Consider the following 19,969-nt stretch of genomic DNA (forward strand, 5'->3'; position numbering starts at 1 on the left):
AGTTTAATCGATTAAAATCTGTCTTGAATCAAACATGCACTAACGTGACCCTAATTTCATCCTAGCCGATTATGGCCACTTCCTTAGCAAACAAAGATTGCGAGTAAAAGCATGTCCACATGCTATATTGATAGTAAATGAATTGCTAAACAATACTCCTACATAGGGTTCATATTCTATACACCTATTCTACACTCACATTTTCATCACATAGAATTATAATTATTTAAAACATTTAAAAAAATATATATACAGGAACCAATTTGATAGAAATTTAAAAAATTATAATCGTTTAACTCATCTTGCAAATCATGTAAATTTATTTATAATTGTCCATTTAAAAAACAGTTAGACATTATACTTAAGATTATGTTTATTTTATCGTTTTAGAGCTGGGTAAAATTGATTCACATAAAGTAAAAGAAAAAATAGTATTGTATTTATTTACTTTTAACCATTAATTTTGATTTTCAAAAAAATGATTCTAATCATGTAATTAAAATCAAACAAGCTTTAAATTCTAAGGGAGAAGACTCATTCTCTCCTACGTAACAAACAAGAAAAAGTGGGTATATAAGTAAAATGAGAGAAAAAGGTGGAACAAAGATATTTATATAGTTTGGTTGTATTAAATTCTCTGAGGTATTCTTGCAGTGTAAGTTTTGCAGGAGCGTACAAAACAGTCCTATGAGCACAGTTGGTATTCTCCCCCTGGTTGGTCCAACACATATCTACCCTTTGTACAAACACTTCATCCATACACATGCCATTGCCATGTTTATTTTCTTACCTCATCTTAGTTTAACTTCAACCTTTTCAACTTTTATTTTCCTTCAGTCCTCTAGGCTTCTCTGACAATTTCAATGCTCCAAATTTTACTGACACGCATGCACGGTATATATTGATGACGTTACACAGAATATTTTAATCTTTTAAATAAAGAAAAATATTTAATACTTTTAACATTTTAATATGCTAATTATATTTATTTGTATTTCATGTTTATTTTAGAAAATACTAAGCAGTTTGTTAAGAAAATATTTATAAATTATTTAAACTTTCATTTGTTTGTGTATTTTAAGACATTGATTTTGTTTGAAAGATAAAATATGCTCCACAATATTTATATTTTTTTTTCACATCCTTTGAAGGTGTATACACCTTCCATGCAAGAAAAAAAAATAGATGAAAAAGGGTGAAAAGTGATATATGTAATAAATGTTATAATAAAATTAAAATAAAAATGATTGTAAGGTGAATGTAACAAAGGAGTGTGAAAATAATCAAGTTGTAATATTTGTTATGTCGATATTAATTGTCGTTATGATTAGAATTAAGATTATTTGACGATTTGGTTTTTATATAAATAAATATATGATTGGATGAATTGATTTAGAGGTAAAAAAAAAACTTATAAATTCATTCTTAAGTTACTTTGTCTAATAAGCTTTAAAAAATAGCATCTGAAAAATATGGCAAAGGCATAACCCAATGTCACATTGTTTGAAGATCATTTGTTAGTCTCAAGCCTAATGGTTAGAGCTTCCTGTGTATATATTCTTCCGTCGGTTCAAGACTTAAGTCAATTCAAATGCAAAAGCTATTTCAAGTTTCGTAAACTTAACTTTTATTGTTGTGCTACCTATTTACACCAACTAAGGAAAGTTTCAAGCATAATTGTTTCAGCCAACAACACTGATTTCCTACGACTTTAGAAAGAGAGAAAAAAAACCCTTTTATATATGGAAATTTGAATTCAGCATCTATCTACATTAAATACTTGAAGCAACATTCCAAATTCATTACTACAGCGTAGTTGAAATTTTCATCTCCAATGTCTTTCAAGAGTTCATGCACTAAAAATATCATGGAATGAAGACATAAACATTGTTAACTACTTAGAAATTATTACATTCATTTACTTCCCTCGTTCATACATTTTTTCGTTCTTTATATAATTTTAGTTATTCTTTGAAAGAAATTATTAGAAACTGAAACTTGAGAGATGACATTTAATTTTGTTCCCAGATTTTATATATACCAAAGTATTTGTACATGATATAGTATTACTTCAACACTACATGCTATTTTAACAAATCATTAGAATATGATGCAGTATATCATTAGTATCTCTTGTTTCTGTCTAGTCTTACTCCTACATAGAATAAAGAGGAAGCGACTGAATGACAGCAATTTCCGATTTTAAAGTTTGATGAAAGCATTTATAGATAGAAAGAGTGTATCAGTACTTCTTCCATTATTCGTTCCACTTTATCAAAGCACAACACCTGTGCTCTCTAAGCATGACATATACAAATGCTTATCAAAGCACAAAGCTCCAAAATAACTACCATGTTACTTTGAACACTAACATATATAAGAATTTAAAGGTCTCAAGCAATGTGGGACACATCAAATGTTTCCATTAATGTAACTGCCAGGAGCTGTATCTTTGCTGTAGCATTTGCTGGAAAATGGCAAACTTGGATTTTTCCTTTTCGGAAAAACAAGTGTCGCTGGTAATTTATGATTTTAAGGTTTTACCTTTTCGTTCATAATTCATGTACTATCCAACATCTTTATATTTTCAATAGGTCATTTAAAAATATTTGTCATTAGTTTTATAAAATTATATATCCAAGTGACTTAAAAGCATGTACATTATTCATGGCGTAATTAACCTCTTGTTCACAATTATACTCTTCTTACTTTCTTCTTAAAATGTGTTTAGTAACAAAAATTTATAACTTTTTTTCAACTGATAGAGAAAAAATATATATTACAGCTTTTAGAAGCTAATTTATGAAAAATTACTTTAAGTAACATTCAGCTTATTAAAAAACTAACTTTTCATTATTATTTTTTACCTTCATCCTTTCGCACTATTTACACTAATAGAAATTGACTTTAATACTTTTTTTTTAATTATTTTACCTAATTGTGCACCACACAGCTTTCAATCATTTGATTATAAACTAAAAAAATTTATATTTATAAGCTTTTTCAGGTATTTATCTAGTATAAGTTGTAAGCTTTGAATTACTTTTACCGAATAAAACCTTATTCACGTTTAAAAGTGTTCACCGTGTGATTCTTTAAAATAACAATTTGGTTGTTTCATGTAGAAATTTTTTAATTTAGTATACGTTAATAATGTCTCACATCATTCTTGGCTTTAAATGGTGGAGCAAAGTGTCTCATCTTAGACTTGGACCACACTCTCAATTCTCACGTGCGATCTTACACTCAGCTCATGCTTGGTGAATAGTGATCATTTCCCCAACTTGGAATGGCAATGGCAAGTAGATAATAAATTTTCCTCCAATTTGTATCTGTGTAAGAACAACTTGCGTCGAAATTTACAACTGCAAGTTGAAAATCATTAAAACTCCGCTGTTGAACTAAGTTGAAAACTTGACCACGTCAGGTTTTAAATATAGAATGAACCCTATGACTATTTCAAGAGTAAGTATATTGTCATTCTAAAATATTTGTCACTTTTTTTAAAATACTTTTTGTATAAAATATTTTTTATCGGTTAATTAATATAATAATAATAACATTTAAATAAAAATCTTAAATAAGGAATGATAATAAATGCACAAGAATAACAATAAACATTCCCCTTAGTTCAAAGAAAAAATTGTTATTGACTAAAACAGAAAACAGTTTTGTTTACATAGTGTAAGTTGAAGTTTTGAAAAGGCTGATATGACATGAGATATGGCCCCATTTGAAGTTTTAGAAATTAGATATATTTTTTATTTTAAAAAAATAGCAATAATGAGGAAAAGAAAATCTTATGAAGATTTTGACATTGCATGTGACTTGCCTTTACGTGTATTTTTAACAATCCCATGGCCATGATTTAACTATTTAGCTTCAGTTTTAATCCTTGCCTGTCAAAGAGTTGAGATATGATAAAATGGGGCTCACATCCTCACAATCTAGTGGACACTGCATTCAACAATTTTCCCGTTGGGAATCAGTCATATCTACGAAGTGAACAAAGTACCTAAACTCGCCTGAGTTTGGTTAAATCTATGGGACTGTTTGTTATAAAGTAGTAAAGTAATTTTTTTATATAATTTTAAATCATTAAATGAAATTGAAATACTTACAAAAACTAACATTTTGTTAAAAATATAAATTTTTTCACTAAAAAAAATGCAAAAACTCATTTTCTAACGGCAAATCAATCTGACAATAAAATTTGATATGAGAACCAAATGCAGCACCAGAACGTTTGTTTCCGTCTGTGGTAAGGCCCCAGAGAAGTGTCCCATGTCTACTTGCAACCGCCCATTTGTTAGGGGCTGTGGAACACCAATCATGGAGATTTTACTTTTACCACTCTTGAATCAGTTCCAGTAGTGCTTTAAGTTGCACTCAACAGAGTCCCATGCTATTTGTAAGTTCTCAACTTTCCCATGAACAAATCATTAAAAGACACTAACTTAAACACGTGACCAAGGGGGAATATGATCATTATTAACTCGATTGAACCATTATGAAACTTCATTAAAATTTTCAAGCGTACTCTTAAGTCACAATATTGATAATGAATTTCAATGATTTCCCCTGAATATTATGATTCAACAAAAAGAGTTGAAATTCTGTTAGCAAGCTCTGCATTATATTAAAAATCATCCAAACAAACTCGGTCTTCATCGAGAACAAGTTCATATTCAAGTGACACGGAAAGTGGTAGCTCTCAGTGTGAGATAAAGCAAAGCTTTTACATTTGGTGTGTGAAAAAATGTCATTTACATAGAATGAAACCCTATAGCACTTATTAAGGTTGGATACATTATCTAACTAATTATCTACAGGTTCTGCAGCATCCCTAATGTAGAAAAGTGGGCGAGCTGGTGAAATTTTGGGTTATATGGGGGAGAAAATTTTAGCTCATTAATAATTTAGAGAAATTATACAACACTGAACTTGCATTCAATCTTTGCAAGGCAGTATATTCCCAAATGTTCTGCATTTCACTCCTATTGCTTTTGGAAGAAAGAGAGAACAATATCTGTATGTACAGAGAAGAGCTGTGTATCCACGAAAAGCTGTTTTAACACAAGGCAACACAGAAACAATCCAAATTAGTAATATGAGAATGATACCCAAGAACATAAAAACCATGCAAAGATAAAAATACATTATTTGATTACACAAATAAGACAACCATAACTAAATTATCAAACCATACTGACTAGTGAGCACTGTACTAAACATTTAATCCGTGTGTAAAAATTGCTGCTCATTATACACGCAGTTGAGAACTCAACAATTAAGTCCGTTTGCTAGACGTTAGCACAAGCCAATTCCTCAATCCATTTAACTGACCCAAATGTTTAAGTGTAAAAGAGCACACGTGACGTACATATGGTAAAGTTTAAACACGGATCTCAAGATGTCAGTGAAACTTTCAAGGCCCCCGCCTGGCCTGATGCCAGTAGAAGAAAGCTTGCCACTGGTTTTTATGGTGTTAAGATAACCAAAAAAAACATGTATCAACCCACATACATGTTTGATAGTTGAAAATCAACTGAGACCACACCAAAAAGATATATAAGCATGATAATGATTCTCTCGCAGTCATGCATCTGCAAAACCGGCAAGTCAGGAACCAATAAGGAGACCTGTTGGTCTTTACACCGAGAGTGAACCACCCCCCTTAACAATTTTCACAAGTTATCTTTTTGTCTTGTCAATTTAGCTAGAAAAGCTCAGCACAAAACTGCTTACTTACACAGTGCCCTAGTTGTGATCCAAAGAAGATGACAATCACAATTTAGAATTATATTCACATAATAAATATAGATTTTGGAATTGGGTTTGACTACCGGGAAATTAGATATATTTGCAAGTCAGTTCAGATAATCATAAAGTAAAAAAAAAATATATATTTTTTAAATAATTAGCATAAGACATGATGTAAAGTTCACAAAACAAACCTTCATGAAAGGCCGGTCTCGGTAAGGGAATGAGTCAATGAAACTCTCCTTCATAAGCAAGGATACCTGAAGGCACAAGCAATCATATGTTCAAATACTTGCTGAAATCTGATTTTTGCAATGCAAGTTAATGTTTACAAAATAAAAGGGATGACATGCTTATGAATTACAATTATTCAATTTACACAGTATTGTTTCTATTTTTTAATTTTGCTTTTCAGACATGAGAGTTAAGAATATGATCATCTACCATCTACCTCCCATTGCTTCCTGCTTGAGCAAAAGGCAAAGCCAAATATCATTTGCATAGAGCCGAAGAGAACAGTGGTAAAGGTCAAGCATGGTCAAACCAAAAGTGTACAGTTAAACTTCAACTATTGTGTAATGTCACTGGACTTGAAAAGAAGGTATTGCAGTTCGGTGATTAGAAAAAAATTTCCCTCTAAAGAACAATGATATTTCTTTGATTAAAGGAAGAACTATAAATTAGGGCCCTTTCACAATGTATTCTTACAATCCCTCCCCCCCCCCCCCCTACCAACCCACCCAAAAATAAAAAGAAAAGTGGATCAATTGATCATTAAAAACAAACCCCTCCAATGACAGGGCTTAACAATACAATAACGGAAAAAAAAAAGTAACAGATGACAGATCAAAATGTAACAGAAACACAGACCTTATCATCATTGGATTGTACATTGGTTATTGTATGAGAACGGATATTATAGCAAAGGGAATCCAAATAAGACCTTATCACCGATAAGAACCCCTTGGCAGCTTCTATCTGTGGAAAAAACAACAAACATGAGGACATAAATATGATGGTGACAAGGTTGTTGAAAATTTGACATGGAAGTATACTACAAACTTATTACAAAGTACTTGGAGTTTTTGAAAGTCAAACTACTATATAAATGAATAACTAGTTCCTTAAAATTGGCTATTACATACTAGACATAATTATATGCAAGCATGACTAGCATCTGTAATATTCAAGATATTAAATGACCAAAAAGGGAGAGACAAGCACAGAGCAATAAAAAGGAGATAAGGGAGTGTAATGTATAATGATGAGATAATAAAGATGGACACACCTGCACTTGCGTGCATTCATACACTGGCCTTCTCCTACCCAAGTAACTTTCTCCCACAAGAGTTGCATGATAAGGACGTAAAGAAGCGCTTAACTCTTTCTGTCTTGGCAGTTGAGGTATTGTTGATGACTTCACCTATAACCAAAATACAGTATTTTGATAAATCATGGGTATCTCTCTGTAAATTGAAAATTTAGATGGAAGTTGAAATATAACAATATAAAAAGCAAATAATTGTAGAAGCTAAGCCCCCAATAATTTTATGGACAAGATTATGGGTATGTTTCAGAAAAAGGAGGTGGGGGGGGGGGCAAATTTTTCATTTCCAAATAATTCCATAATTTTTTTAAATAAGGTGATAAATTAGCATAAACCTAATGTATTAATCTTTTATTTATTTTTTGTAAACATTACATAACTTTCTTAATTTAAAAATAAAAATGTTTGCCCTCCCCTCCCAGCTCTTAAACATATCCTAAAGGATGTCCGCACTAGCATGAATTATACTTGAGCAAATGGGTGTTTGGGGTTCTCATTGTTTTTGTATTTGGGGTTGGGACTTGTTTCTTTGAGAAGCGATGAATTTTACCACCCAAAAATTCTAAAAGGGATGTCAATTTAATATCATATTTTTTAAAGAACAGAGAATATGAAACTAATGTATATCACAAGCAAATGATAATAATGAAGAATTCAACGATGTGTAATGTTTTCCTTCAATTGCAACCATGAACTTTACAAGATAATAGGAAAGAAGAGGTCATGTATACTATTTCTCAATAAATACTATATTGTTGAGGAGCCACCCTCAGGGAGGAAGGAGACTTGGTTTTATAGCATTGGAAAAAAACAGAAGGGAAAAAGATACAGACCTGGTTTCGATTGGCATCAATGAGTATAACATTATTGGTTAACTTTGACTGAACTTCATTGGTCTTGTTCTTGATACCAACCTAGAGAATCAATTGGAGCAAGTCAGATCATATATGGCACATCAATAGAAAAGGGCAAGATAAAAAACAGTTGAAAGTTTAAACCAAATTTAGAACTACACACTACAGTAACCATTCTAATTTAATGTTCAAATTTGTGAAAGATAATATTGAACGGGTTTTACAAGCTACACAATCTAATCAATATCACCATTTAAGTAACTATGTGCATGTACAAGACCAAGCACTGAGCATGGATTTAAAATGAAAACAAATAAATAATCGTTTCCTAAATTAAATCAGATATTATTCGTAATAGTAAAGCAAGACAAGAATACTCACTATGTACGGGACAGGGGCATCCAGAAACTCAAGCATGTCATTTGGTAAAATCTGGAATTTATATTCTTATCAAATACTAAAGTGGATAAGTAAAATTAAAATTAAGACAATCGATATTGACTTTTAATCTGAAAAGAGAGAGAAATCAAACCGGCATTAGTAGGCTTTGCCATTGGTAGGGCCGGATCAGTGGAATAACTGATAAAATTGAACCAGATAGGATTCCCTGGTCATGAAAGAAGCAAAATGTTTTCACTTAAGGACCGTGATGAAATATCAACAAATTCTCCAAATCAGCAAATCAATGATTGGATCTAAAGCATTTTATTGCTATCCATATTTCATTGTGAATGTAACTAATTTGGAAAAAGAGGAAAAGCACATTTGCGAGATGTAAACAATTAACATGACTTGAAGTCAAAGACATTAAAAATGAGCAGCAAAATGGCAAATCAAATATGCATTAGTACTGAGTTCATCGGCAAGGTCATAATGAGAAAACCAAAATTCAACTCAAGCACTAATGCTACTAATAGATCATGGGGAAGAGATTAAAATACAATTATAATTACGATAGGAACCAATTATACAGGGTAATAATGAATCTGAAGGGAAAAAATCATGTAAAAGAGTATAACCAATGGCCCAGATATCATTTGCATCAATATAAAAATTTAATAGAGAAGGTTAATGATAATGATCATCAGAATATCAAATTTGAGGCACAAGACTTACCAAATTAGAACAGACAACAACTATCTGCTTTTCCAGTAAAGCTCCAGCAAAGAATGTTAACACCTGCAGAATGAACATACAACCATTCAAACCAACATGTAGCTGTAGAAGTCCTGGACAAACATTATGAAACTGCTACACACAATTTATTAAATCTCAATTCCAGGGCTCAACTAGATCAGCATTATCTTAATGCCATCTAGGCTGTCACACTATTGTCTAAACTCTAAACAGATGTTCTTTAACTATTTACAGCTGTATTATTTTATTATTATTGTGAACAGATTCTAATTTCATGAATTGATTTGCTTTCCTGTAAGTCTGTTGTAATAAATGTAAAATCACCTACAATCTCTCCATTTGTTAAGTTGTTAACATACTATTCAATGAGAATGGCACAACGGGCAAATCAGGTTTTCCAAAATGGTTTTCCTAATATTCGTTTCTAGTGATTATCTAATGAATTTAAATCATATCCAACATGCATAATCTCCCCTTAATTTGACCACAGTTGAAGAGAGCTAATCAATAATTAATATCAGATATCTTTAAATTAAGCAATGATAATTAATAGAGTGATAAATCTCCTCAAATAACAGGTCTTACCATCAGGCATACATGATATTTAGAGTATTTGGTAGAAGAACACGGATTTAATAAAATCACAAGCCAAACAGAACTTACATTTTCAAGTCTCAAGGTACCACATAGGCATGCTATAGCACATACAGATAATGCAGTTGCCTCCTCCTCAGCCAGAAGAGAGTTATGTGCCTGGGACGAACAAACAAAAATGAAGTACTTCTATGAGTATGTGGCCATTGAACACGATACAATTACAAACCAGAAAACATAAATCCTAAATATTACATAGAGAAAAGGCAATTTAATCTAATCATAATTAATATAACATACCTCTGCTATTTCCAGACCTGAACTACAAGATTTTAAATCAACAGTTGAACCAGTAACATGTAGAACTGACTCATCTGGTCTGTGATATTCCAAGGGATGCAGGTGCTCCAAAGGATGAAACCTAAGTGCTGAGCCCCTTGCAGGGCAATTTAAGTGATAATACTCACTCACAATCTGTAATGGTCCACAGTTATTTGCCTGGGAATTGATAAAATATCATCAGCTATAAATATCATAAGAAGGGACCAAACAATAACATTACATTGTGCGTTTAAAATTACAAACCTTAGCCCATTCAAGAATATCATGTAGGTCATTTAAATCCTCTTGGCCAGAGATTGAAGCATCTTCAGTCTCAGTATCATCAGCATCACTCCTAAAATTTCTGTCTTCACAAGGAGAACCTTGAACACTGCATAATGCAGATTATATGTTTAAGATGCCTCCCTTACAAGCAATGGAAAACAAATCACTCCTAAAATTTCCTTCACAAGGTGAATCTTTAAAACAGCATAAAACAGGCCATATGTTTTATATAAACTGCATGGACAAAAGGACAAAAATACAACATACAGAAACTGCATAAACGCATCAGAATCCCATGCATCATGCACAATAATATTCCACAAAACATATTAGTAATAATGATAAATACTACTTTATGACTCCCACCTTGCCTAAATCAAAATCTACCAACATATCTACTGTCAAATAATGTCAAGGAATAAGCAAGTAACAAAGAAAATTCTTTGAACCTACGAAGAAAGAAAGCACATCAAACAAGACATAAAACATTCATGTACAAAACTCCTTGATACTTTCAGATTTGACCACGAAAGAAAACATCCATGACATCAGTTAAAGCACAGTAAGCTCCAGTATATAATGTTGAGATCACATAAATACAATCTAAATGCACTGGAAAATAACCACATCATGTACCTGCAGGAAGATTCAGAGCTTTCATACTGGCAACAGCGTAGGAGTGGCAGAATAGCATTTGGTAAACGCTTCTCTTCAGATTGTTTGTTAGTTACAAAAGCATCTCCATATAGATCACTATCTTCAGCATTTGTAGGGCCAGATTCTTTGACAGGCTTTCTAACAGCTTCAGGATCAATTGGCACAACACTGTCATCATTGACTCTCTCCTTAAATGTATGCAGCTCCCCATTAGCCATTTGTTTATCGGGATTATTACCATCACCCTCAATTTTTTCAGTGGAGGAATTTCTAAGGCTTGATTGAGAAATTCTTAGATTCTCATCATGTTTGTCTTCTGTTAATCTATCATTCACCAACACACACTCTGAATTTCCCCCTAAGTTTTCTTCCTCGTAACTGCCTTCAACAACTAAATTTAAATCTCCAACACTATTCGTCAACCGCTCTAGCCGTTCTTGCATGAAGATGCTACAAAGATATCAGCACAATAAGATGAGCAAAAAGCATAAATTCATAGCATACATTGACATGCTAGATGACAAACAATTCTGAATATCACACATAACAATAAATAAGAGCATATAATATGCCTAATTCAAATAAATTTACCAAATAATCGGATAACAAACAGCATGCCATCATGTAAGCTACAAAAACTAAAGCAACAACAATAAAAACAAGATTTATCCCACAAATTGGAGTCAGTTACTTGAATCAGTCAACTCCATAGGGCTCTATCAAAAATCCTGTGTCATTTTTCATGGTCTTTCCTAATGTTTTCTGAGTCTCGATCTACTTGTTTTAAGAGACTAAGAATCTAAATGGTGAAAAATATTTCACTTTATCTTCCACTATGTAAATATTCACTTTATTTGAGAAGGCCTTGCAAGAGGTATGAAAAGTAATCACAAGCATTTGAAATTTAAAGCTGATGGTCAAATAAAGAAAGACAACAGAGAAGTTTAAGAGGTTAAGCAACTTTGTACAATAGTAAAGTTTACTCCTCTATGCACAAAGCCAAATTTATGTCAACAACAAACTACATCTTAGCTCCTGGGAAGCTTGTACCATTTTCAATTACTTGCAGCCAATATGTTAAATGCACCACCACTCAAGCTTTGGATATCAATAAAGCGTGCGTTTTTGCCTCCAGGAAACCATGTTGGGGTGTGCATTTTTAGCTCAAGTAAATGAATATCTTGCTATTAAACATTGCTTTTTGCTTGGTTTTTCAATTCCCAACCACATATTTTAGTCATTAATTTAAAAAATGCAAATATTCATTTATCTGTCCCCATTAGAAACTGAAAGAAGTGCATATTAGTATATTTAAGCAGCCAGACTGACATTTCACAAAGCACACAAAATACTAGTATGTATAGGTTTCAGAAAGCACTGCACGTTAATCCCATAAGCCCTTGCCAGATCAGAGGTAGTTACTTGGCATGCCGCATCCTATGGTGCATACATGACACAACAGACCACTTGTTAACACTAACAATCTTCCAAAACTTAGTACAATAAATGACATGATAGCAGATATAATCAACATATCACCCCTCATCAGGAGAGGGAACTCAGGATTGTTATGAATACCAACCTATTCAATACACCAAAGTGCAATTCAAAAAATGGCAGCCTTGAGAGAATGCAATAACATCTCTGTGTAGTAAATGTATGGCGTCTCAAAGAGGAGTAAGTCAACTGTTTATCTGAAATAAGGGAGAGAAATCCAGACGGTTTTTGCACTAGCTCTTCAACTAAGACACAGCACCCATAAAGTGTTGAATTATCAGCACCCTGTGGCATAAAAAATACCCAAAAAATAACATTGAGTACAGAAATGGGTAAAAAAAAAGTTATGGAGATCAACAGTTAAGGGCCAAGTTATTTTGTATTCAAACTTAAGAAAAAATCACACAAATGAGCAGCTAGTGGGTCCCTAAAACATTGTTTATTTGGTAGGTGAATTTGGAAAGAAAAGAAGGATTAACGATTTACAAGGTTATTGCAAATAGAATCGGACAAAAAATGTTTTCCCTCAGAACTCAGGGAAATCTCATGTTAATTTTAGGATGTTACAAAAATCACTTAAATATGATTTTGGCCCCTACATTTTTACAAGCTTTTTATTTGTCCCTCCCAACTTTTTTTATGCTTTTAGTCCCTGATTTTTTCAAAGTCAGCAACTTTGTCCCCTACTGACCACTAAATGCCAATGTGGTTAACACAGAGCACAACGATTATTTGTGTGACCACATTAGTAAAAAAAGGACCAAAACACCTAAGTTGCACAAACATAGAGACCAATCCAAAACTATATAGAAAAAAAAAATTAGGATTAAAATCAAATGTGAAAATGTAGGGATTTAAAACATATCTAAGGCATACATACTTAGCACAGGTAAACTAGAAGCAGGTTTTGGGCTTGAATGGGATTATATGAGTCATTTTTGCACCAAAAGAGGTAAACCGTAAAACTATCATTCAAGTGTAGACCAAGGTAAAAATAAGGTCTAAAAACAACCACAAAAGAATCCAAACTAATGCTGGTTCAGCCAAAAACCCCTTTAATTGGAGAAAAGAATTCTCAATTGCAATATTTGCACCTTAGGAGAAAGTTAACACTAGAGAAGTCAATTAAGTCCATAAGTGGTTACTTATTAACCACTCTGTGAATATTGTGAAACAATTGAGTGGTTAAATAATCCTCAACACATATTTTTTCCAATACTCCTTTTCAGTTATTTTCCAAACAACATTTGTTAAGAATAATTTAGAAATAAAAATTGAAGGGAATAGTTTAGATAGATAAGTAGTATATTCCCATCATGAAATATATGTAGTTCTGGGACACATTTCAAAATTGCTTGTGATCCAATTTCTAATTTTCCATAGAAAAAGAAAGGGGAGGGGGAGAGAGAGAGCACAAGTTCACATATTAATAGAGTCATCAAAAGCCCTTCGAGAAACAGGCAAAATAAGAAAAATAAGATAGTTGAAACAGTGCAACAGTTCCATCTCAGTTACCTGTAACCTAAATACAAAAGACAAATCCCTTTGTTTAAGGTGCTCCTGCAAAAATCAATAAACAAACACAGCTGGCATCAGTGTTTAAAAAGATGGGGATCCTTCCAATTTCATCAAATAAATTGGTCATCAACACCTACAAGGAAATGAAATTTCAATAACAAAGTTTTGACATGGTATATGACCACCCAAAAAAAGTGATAACAAGACCCTGAATAGTTGGTGGCACAAACAGTTACAAAGCCTTTTGAAAGACAAGTTTCACTTAAAGCAAGCATAAAAGGCTCAGAACCAGATTCTGAAACATTTGTATGTCGACAAAGACATCCACTAAAAGCAAGATAATTATCATAAAGATCATGAAAATGAATGGCTGAGATAGTTTAACATGGTGTCTTAAATTTCAGGAAATGGCAATATGACGTCTTCCCATATTCATGAAATTACGACGAGTATAATGCCTTCTAAGTGCACAGGTTTCCAATTCTAATATACAGGTCTATATACAATGAAGTTATAGACACAAGGTAATAATATTGACTAAGCGATATATTAATATTATCACAGATGGTTTGCTACTAATTGGTCAAATACATAAAAGGGGAAGGCAAAATAATCTAATATTAACCATGAAAATTTGCATAATTCATAATATTAATGGAAGCATAATATTTCATAAATACCTGCCCAAAGAAAATTTCATTCAACTCACTCATGGAAGGGGTTCTCTCAATAGCATTAACCTAAAATGACATCCAGGAAAAAGTAAAACCTAAGTATAAGCTCCATGTAAGTTAAATAAATTTAAGACAGGACAGATAAATCCATAAATAAAACAACAGAAGTTCACTGCAATATACATACTTCAACTAAAATTTAAAATCAACGCAAAAATCTAATTACAATTTACAAGCAATATTGATCACTCTGATTCATCAGGATGCTGTTTGTATACATCAACAGTGGGTACCAAATCCAAGTAAATGTATATTCTCTTAGTCTTTCAAGATTTCATGGGAGTCAAGACTTAAACCTTTACCCTATCCAACCCCAAACTTTGCCCTTTCAGCTATACCAAAATGGCACTAATTACATTCTGTGGTTTCAAACTAATGATAAAAATAATTCAATCTCAAAAGCAAAAGAAAACACAACAAAGGACAGACAGATAGACATAGGAAGACAAAGTTTGAAACCATTTTATGAACTAAAAGTGTCTTTTCAATAAGATCAAATTGGGGGAAATATCTCTCATAAAGCTACAACTTTTTCCAGAATTTTTTTGTTTGTCAAAATCTTGGTTGCGAATAGTGCCAAAGAGCACTGCTACAGCAGCGTCAAATCATGTCACAATGGCCAGCCGTTATTTTGAGCTCGTCGCATTGCATTTCAGTGTTTCGGTCACTAGTGGTGGAAATCACAGCTTTTCACATGCATCATGGTTGCTACTGTTGAAAACCCAAAAATGTCCTACATTCTTAACGTTGTAGAACAATGTACAGGGTATTTTGGGCCAAAACTAAGAAGGCTTTTAATGGGTTTAAAAAAACCGATTATGACTGCAGTTTTGTACGCTCTTTTCTCTGACCCATTAATATTGTGGAACCCATCAACCAACTACTCTCTGGTCAACTGTTGGTGTTTTCCAGCCAATTTTTTGTGTTTATGGCAAACCACCGTTTTTTGTTCTGCATTTTTTTGCCAAATTCTCTGTTTTTCTCTTTGTTTTGCTATTGTCTAGCAAGTTGGTCTTCTCTCATTGTCCTTTTGTTTTTTTGTTCTTATCTTTTTCTGTGTTTTATTGGTTTCAGTTTTCAGCTATTTTGTTCTTTTTTTATTTATTTTGTCTAAATCTCTCCTCATTCAGTTTCAATTTTAATTGGTTTTTAATGTTTTGTTACTTTAAAGGCATTGAGTTAAAGGCTTAAACTTGTTTATTTCCTTGCTTTTATTGTTATATACTTATATATTTTGCTTAACTAGAAAATGTCATGAATTTTAGTATTTGTTTCCTAAATTCTTTTACCATTTTATATAAAGCATTAGTTATGTAATTTATATGAAAATTTTCAGAATAGCAGTCATCCCGCAATAGCATTTTTGGGATTGACCACTATTCGAGATTTGATAACTATGGTCAAAATTACTCCCTATTGCTAGAGAAATTTGTTCTTGATATTAATCTGAAAATAATAATAATGATGATGATGATGATAGTAATAGTAATGAGATAAAAAGGATAGGGGAAAATATTAGAAGTTCATTAAGCATACACCTAACCTCCATGCCACCAGGAAAGCAGAAAGAGAGAAGATCCTTGTCTTTAAGAGGCAGCCGTTTTTCTGGAGGGTAAACAAATAAGACCTGGGAAAAAATTTGAATATACATCTTTCATGATACTGATACATTTGAAGGAAAAACTAACATTAAAAACAGCAGTCAATGGAAGTTGTAGTTGTCATAGCAGTAATATTGCTATAAAAAAATTTGTATTGGGACCAGAGGCAGTAAGAATATTTATCACAATAATAATAATAATAATAATTCAATCTCTGTAACCAATTACAAAACCTGAGGTTCAAGATTGGGTTCTACACGGGATTGATTCTGATAACCAAGTGCACTTCTCAATTTACCAGAGCCTTCAGACTTTCTAACAAAATATTGCCTTTGCAGTGCCTGAATATCACAATTAGGATGAAGTCCAACAACCACCATGCTTTCAAACAGCCTTGTTGGCTCCTTCCAAGACCTATGGTCCTGTGAACCCAAATATAAGGGAGTGTGTATCAGTATCTGAGAAGTAATCCTGGGACAAATCAGTTTGAGTTTGCATGCTTAGTCAAAAGAAAGCATAAAGCTGAAAAAATGGATAATGGCATGTGGCAAGAAGAAGCAAATGTAGATACAATGGTTTAAGGTGAGAGGGGAAACAGCTGCTAGTTCAAATAAGTAATTGATGTTAAAGGAAGAAGAAGGGGGGCAAAAAGCATTTAAAACTGAAGGCCAAAAGTTCTACAGTAACAACCAACAAAAGTTTCTTTATAGTTTATGATAGAAAGAGTATAATGAACATCTAATTCCAATGCATTCAATAAAAAGATTTTACCATGTTCTGCAACTGAAAGTTTGCAGCCCATTGACGCTTCTGTGTTGTCAAGATTTCTGGATTGTAATTTGTATATTTAACATCAGAAGGGCGAGAAAATCCTTTAATCATTTTTTTAACTTGATGCTGCAGCCTTTGAAGTTGACTACCACCATGATCATCTTTCGATGAATATATCACAGATGGCCTTGGAGAATTCATAGCAGCAGAAACAGCTCTAGCCACATCCTCTGTTGTCTGCATAAAAAACGAAGCACCCCAACTAGGACTACCCGACTCTTCCTCCTTCGCCATTCCAGCTATTTGTTCTTTCCTAAACATGACAATGACTCAGATAAGTAAAACTCTCTCAGAAGCAACATCAAACTAAAGCTATAATAAATCTAAAACCCATTCTAAATTATGAATGCTAGAATAACACGCAGGTAAATATAAACAAAGGAAAGAAATTAAACCATGGGAACAACTATGAACAACTATACCATTCCCATCGAGTCACCGATCCCCGAGAACTGATTATTGATAAGCTTAGAAAACAAGTCTTTTTTCAAGGTAGGACTTCAAATTTATTCATTACACATAGCAATCCACAATAAAACAAATCAAATACGAACCAAGCAAAAACCGGGTCCACAATTGCATCATTTCATAAAAAGCATTAAATCCCCAAAAGCTTCCACACATAACTTGCCTTCAACAGACAAGCTTAAGTATTAAAAGAAAATAAAAATCATTTTCAGCACTAATAACATATACTATTCCATGTCACAGTCACAGTTTCTTCAAAGCTAAACCAGTAACTATCTTCTGTTTCATGTTCTACTATGTATGTTACACCACTGAAAAACAAAGCAGGTGAAAACCCGATACACAAATTGAATGAAATGCATAAAAAAAACATTTAATTGAATGAAAACACCACGAAACGAAAAAAAAGAAAAGGAAACAGAGCAAGGTAAAAGATGAAATTCTGATCATTGTTTCTCATCCAAGAAAAAAAAAAGGGAAAATCGAAATGAACAAATACACAGCTGAACTTATTTATTTATTGGAGAAGATACACAGCTGAAATTGGGGGGAAAAACACACAAAAAAAAAAAACAAGCTCACCTCGAAATAGCAGAATAAGGGGAAAACAGAAAAGAGAGAGAGAGAGAGAGAGAGGATTGAGGCAGAGACAAAGGCTTTTCAGAAAAGGAAAGGAAAAGGGGGGTTGGGGTTGAAGGGAGAGAGAGAGAGAGAGAGAGAGAGAGAGAAGAAATATTTAATATGAATTAATTGAAGAAGTTTTTCAGGTAGTTTTATTTTCCTCTGGCTTTGGGAGGAAAATAACAAAGAAAGTTTTAAGGTTTATTAATGTTGGAATTGGAAATGGTCCCTGGAAATGGAAAGAGGAAGAAAGAAAAAAAAAAGGGTTTGTAACAGTAATTAGGGTGTTGACATAGAGTACGAGCTTCGTGCGCCTCGAAACGAAACGAAAAAAACAAAACGGAACGGAGCGAGTATTGTGTTGATGTTAGAGTGTTACAGGCCAACCACAGGAACGTCAGTTTCTAATTTCTTTGCATTCTCTGTCTTTTGTTTGGATAGCTCGATGCTGCCTCATTCTGACTCTCCCCCTCTCCTCCCGTACCTACTTTTCTTTTTTTACTTAATATAACATTTTTGTTTAATCTCATTCTTTCACTTGAAAAATTAAGAAAATTGATAATATGTAATCTGTCGATATATGTCAAATTATATTTTAAGAATGTATTATTTTGTATTAAATTATGTGATTTTATATCAAATTAAATATATCCCATGGAACCGAATGCCCTCACTATAGTAGGATGATATTAATGAACTTAATTTTGTTAGTAATTATCAATCAATAATTAATTAAACGATAATATTGTTCTCTGGTATTAACCCATGGCAATGGCCCATAAGAGGCTGTTTCTTAGGTTTGAATGCAAGCAGCAGTACCTTGTATGAAGATGCCATTTGCACCAAGTGTGGATAAGCCAAAGCCATATTTGTCTAATACACACTCATCCTAATCTTGATCCTAATCAACATGTAAATGAAAATAATTTTAAAAAAAGTATCCATATTTAATATTTAAACGAGAATCAAATGCATGTGGGTCAATGCCAAGGGAAGACTTTGTTGTGATGCATGATGTACTACATCACACCAGATCTGGTCGTATGGTCAAAGGTCCACAATTTAACAAAGAAATATCTTTTTATTTAATTACTTAGTTAATCTCTACCTTAGCTTTAATCCGTGGCTCTAATTTCTTAAACTGTATATTTTAATAAATTAAAATTTTTAAAAATTATGATATAATATATACAATTCTATTAAATATTCGGATGAAGAAAATTTTTCTCATAATAATTTTACCCGGTTTAAATAAAGTTGTCTCCCATAAAAAATGAATGTATTATAAAAAAAAATACATTAATATGTATTACTAACAAGAGACTCGAGACTCACAAAATCATAATTGAATGGTATTTTTCATTTAGTTATAATCATCGTGTCTCTAATTAATAGAAAACTATTTTTATTATTTAAAATCTTTTATTTTTATCTATCTTAATAATATTTTACTTCCTTGTATTCCTTTCTTTTCACCTTCTTTATTTCATTCACGATGCATTACAAACATAATTTTAAATTTAGTGTCCAATTTGAGAATGGGCAACCTGGTTTGTCCTAATCTATCTTCCTCACCAAAAATGGGATAAAGAAATGAGAATGACGTAACGTGAGTATGATGAGAGTGGGCAAAGTTGTTCTTTGGTGATGTTGATGATGCCCCACACATTGTTATCTTCTTCCCTGTCTGATGCCAAACATGATTGCATGAACATATCAACAGACATATGTATATATATGTATATGAAATCTGTTAGGACA

The 19,969-nt window shown here is 32.5% G+C and overlaps 1 protein-coding gene across 6 annotated transcripts; it reads right to left on the reverse strand.

Annotated features, from left to right (window-relative positions):
* Positions 1 to 4,606: 4,606 nt before the first annotated feature.
* LOC113853308 lies at positions 4,607 to 18,743 on the reverse strand. Of its 6 annotated transcripts, XM_027483887.1 has the most exons (20): positions 18,170 to 18,599; positions 17,674 to 17,750; positions 17,060 to 17,372; positions 16,522 to 16,710; positions 16,231 to 16,314; positions 14,634 to 14,693; positions 13,951 to 13,995; positions 12,521 to 12,720; positions 10,918 to 11,388; positions 10,261 to 10,387; positions 9,976 to 10,173; positions 9,745 to 9,834; positions 9,061 to 9,123; positions 8,477 to 8,551; positions 8,326 to 8,376; positions 7,924 to 8,004; positions 7,052 to 7,186; positions 6,634 to 6,741; positions 5,958 to 6,023; positions 4,628 to 5,066 (listed from the first exon to the last, which is right to left on the reverse strand). In XM_027483887.1, the coding sequence occupies exons 3-20, from the start codon at positions 17,351 to 17,353 to the stop codon at positions 4,998 to 5,000; spliced, it is 2,406 nt and encodes an 801-aa protein (XP_027339688.1). In that variant the 5' UTR covers positions 17,354 to 17,372; positions 17,674 to 17,750; positions 18,170 to 18,599; the 3' UTR covers positions 4,628 to 4,997. The 6 variants fall into 6 exon arrangements, with proteins under 6 accessions (XP_027339690.1, XP_027339686.1, XP_027339688.1 ...); XM_027483889.1 differs by lacking the exon at positions 17,674 to 17,750 and having other exon boundaries at positions 4,607 to 5,066; positions 9,976 to 10,149; positions 18,170 to 18,688; XM_027483885.1 differs by lacking the exon at positions 17,674 to 17,750 and having other exon boundaries at positions 4,608 to 5,066; positions 18,170 to 18,743.
* Between the last annotated feature and the right edge of the window lie 1,226 nt (positions 18,744 to 19,969).

The sequence above is a fragment of the Abrus precatorius genome, unplaced genomic scaffold (assembly GCF_003935025.1).
Source record: "Abrus precatorius isolate BTA unplaced genomic scaffold, Abrus_2018 Scaffold10, whole genome shotgun sequence".
Classification (NCBI taxonomy): domain Eukaryota; kingdom Viridiplantae; phylum Streptophyta; class Magnoliopsida; order Fabales; family Fabaceae; genus Abrus; species Abrus precatorius.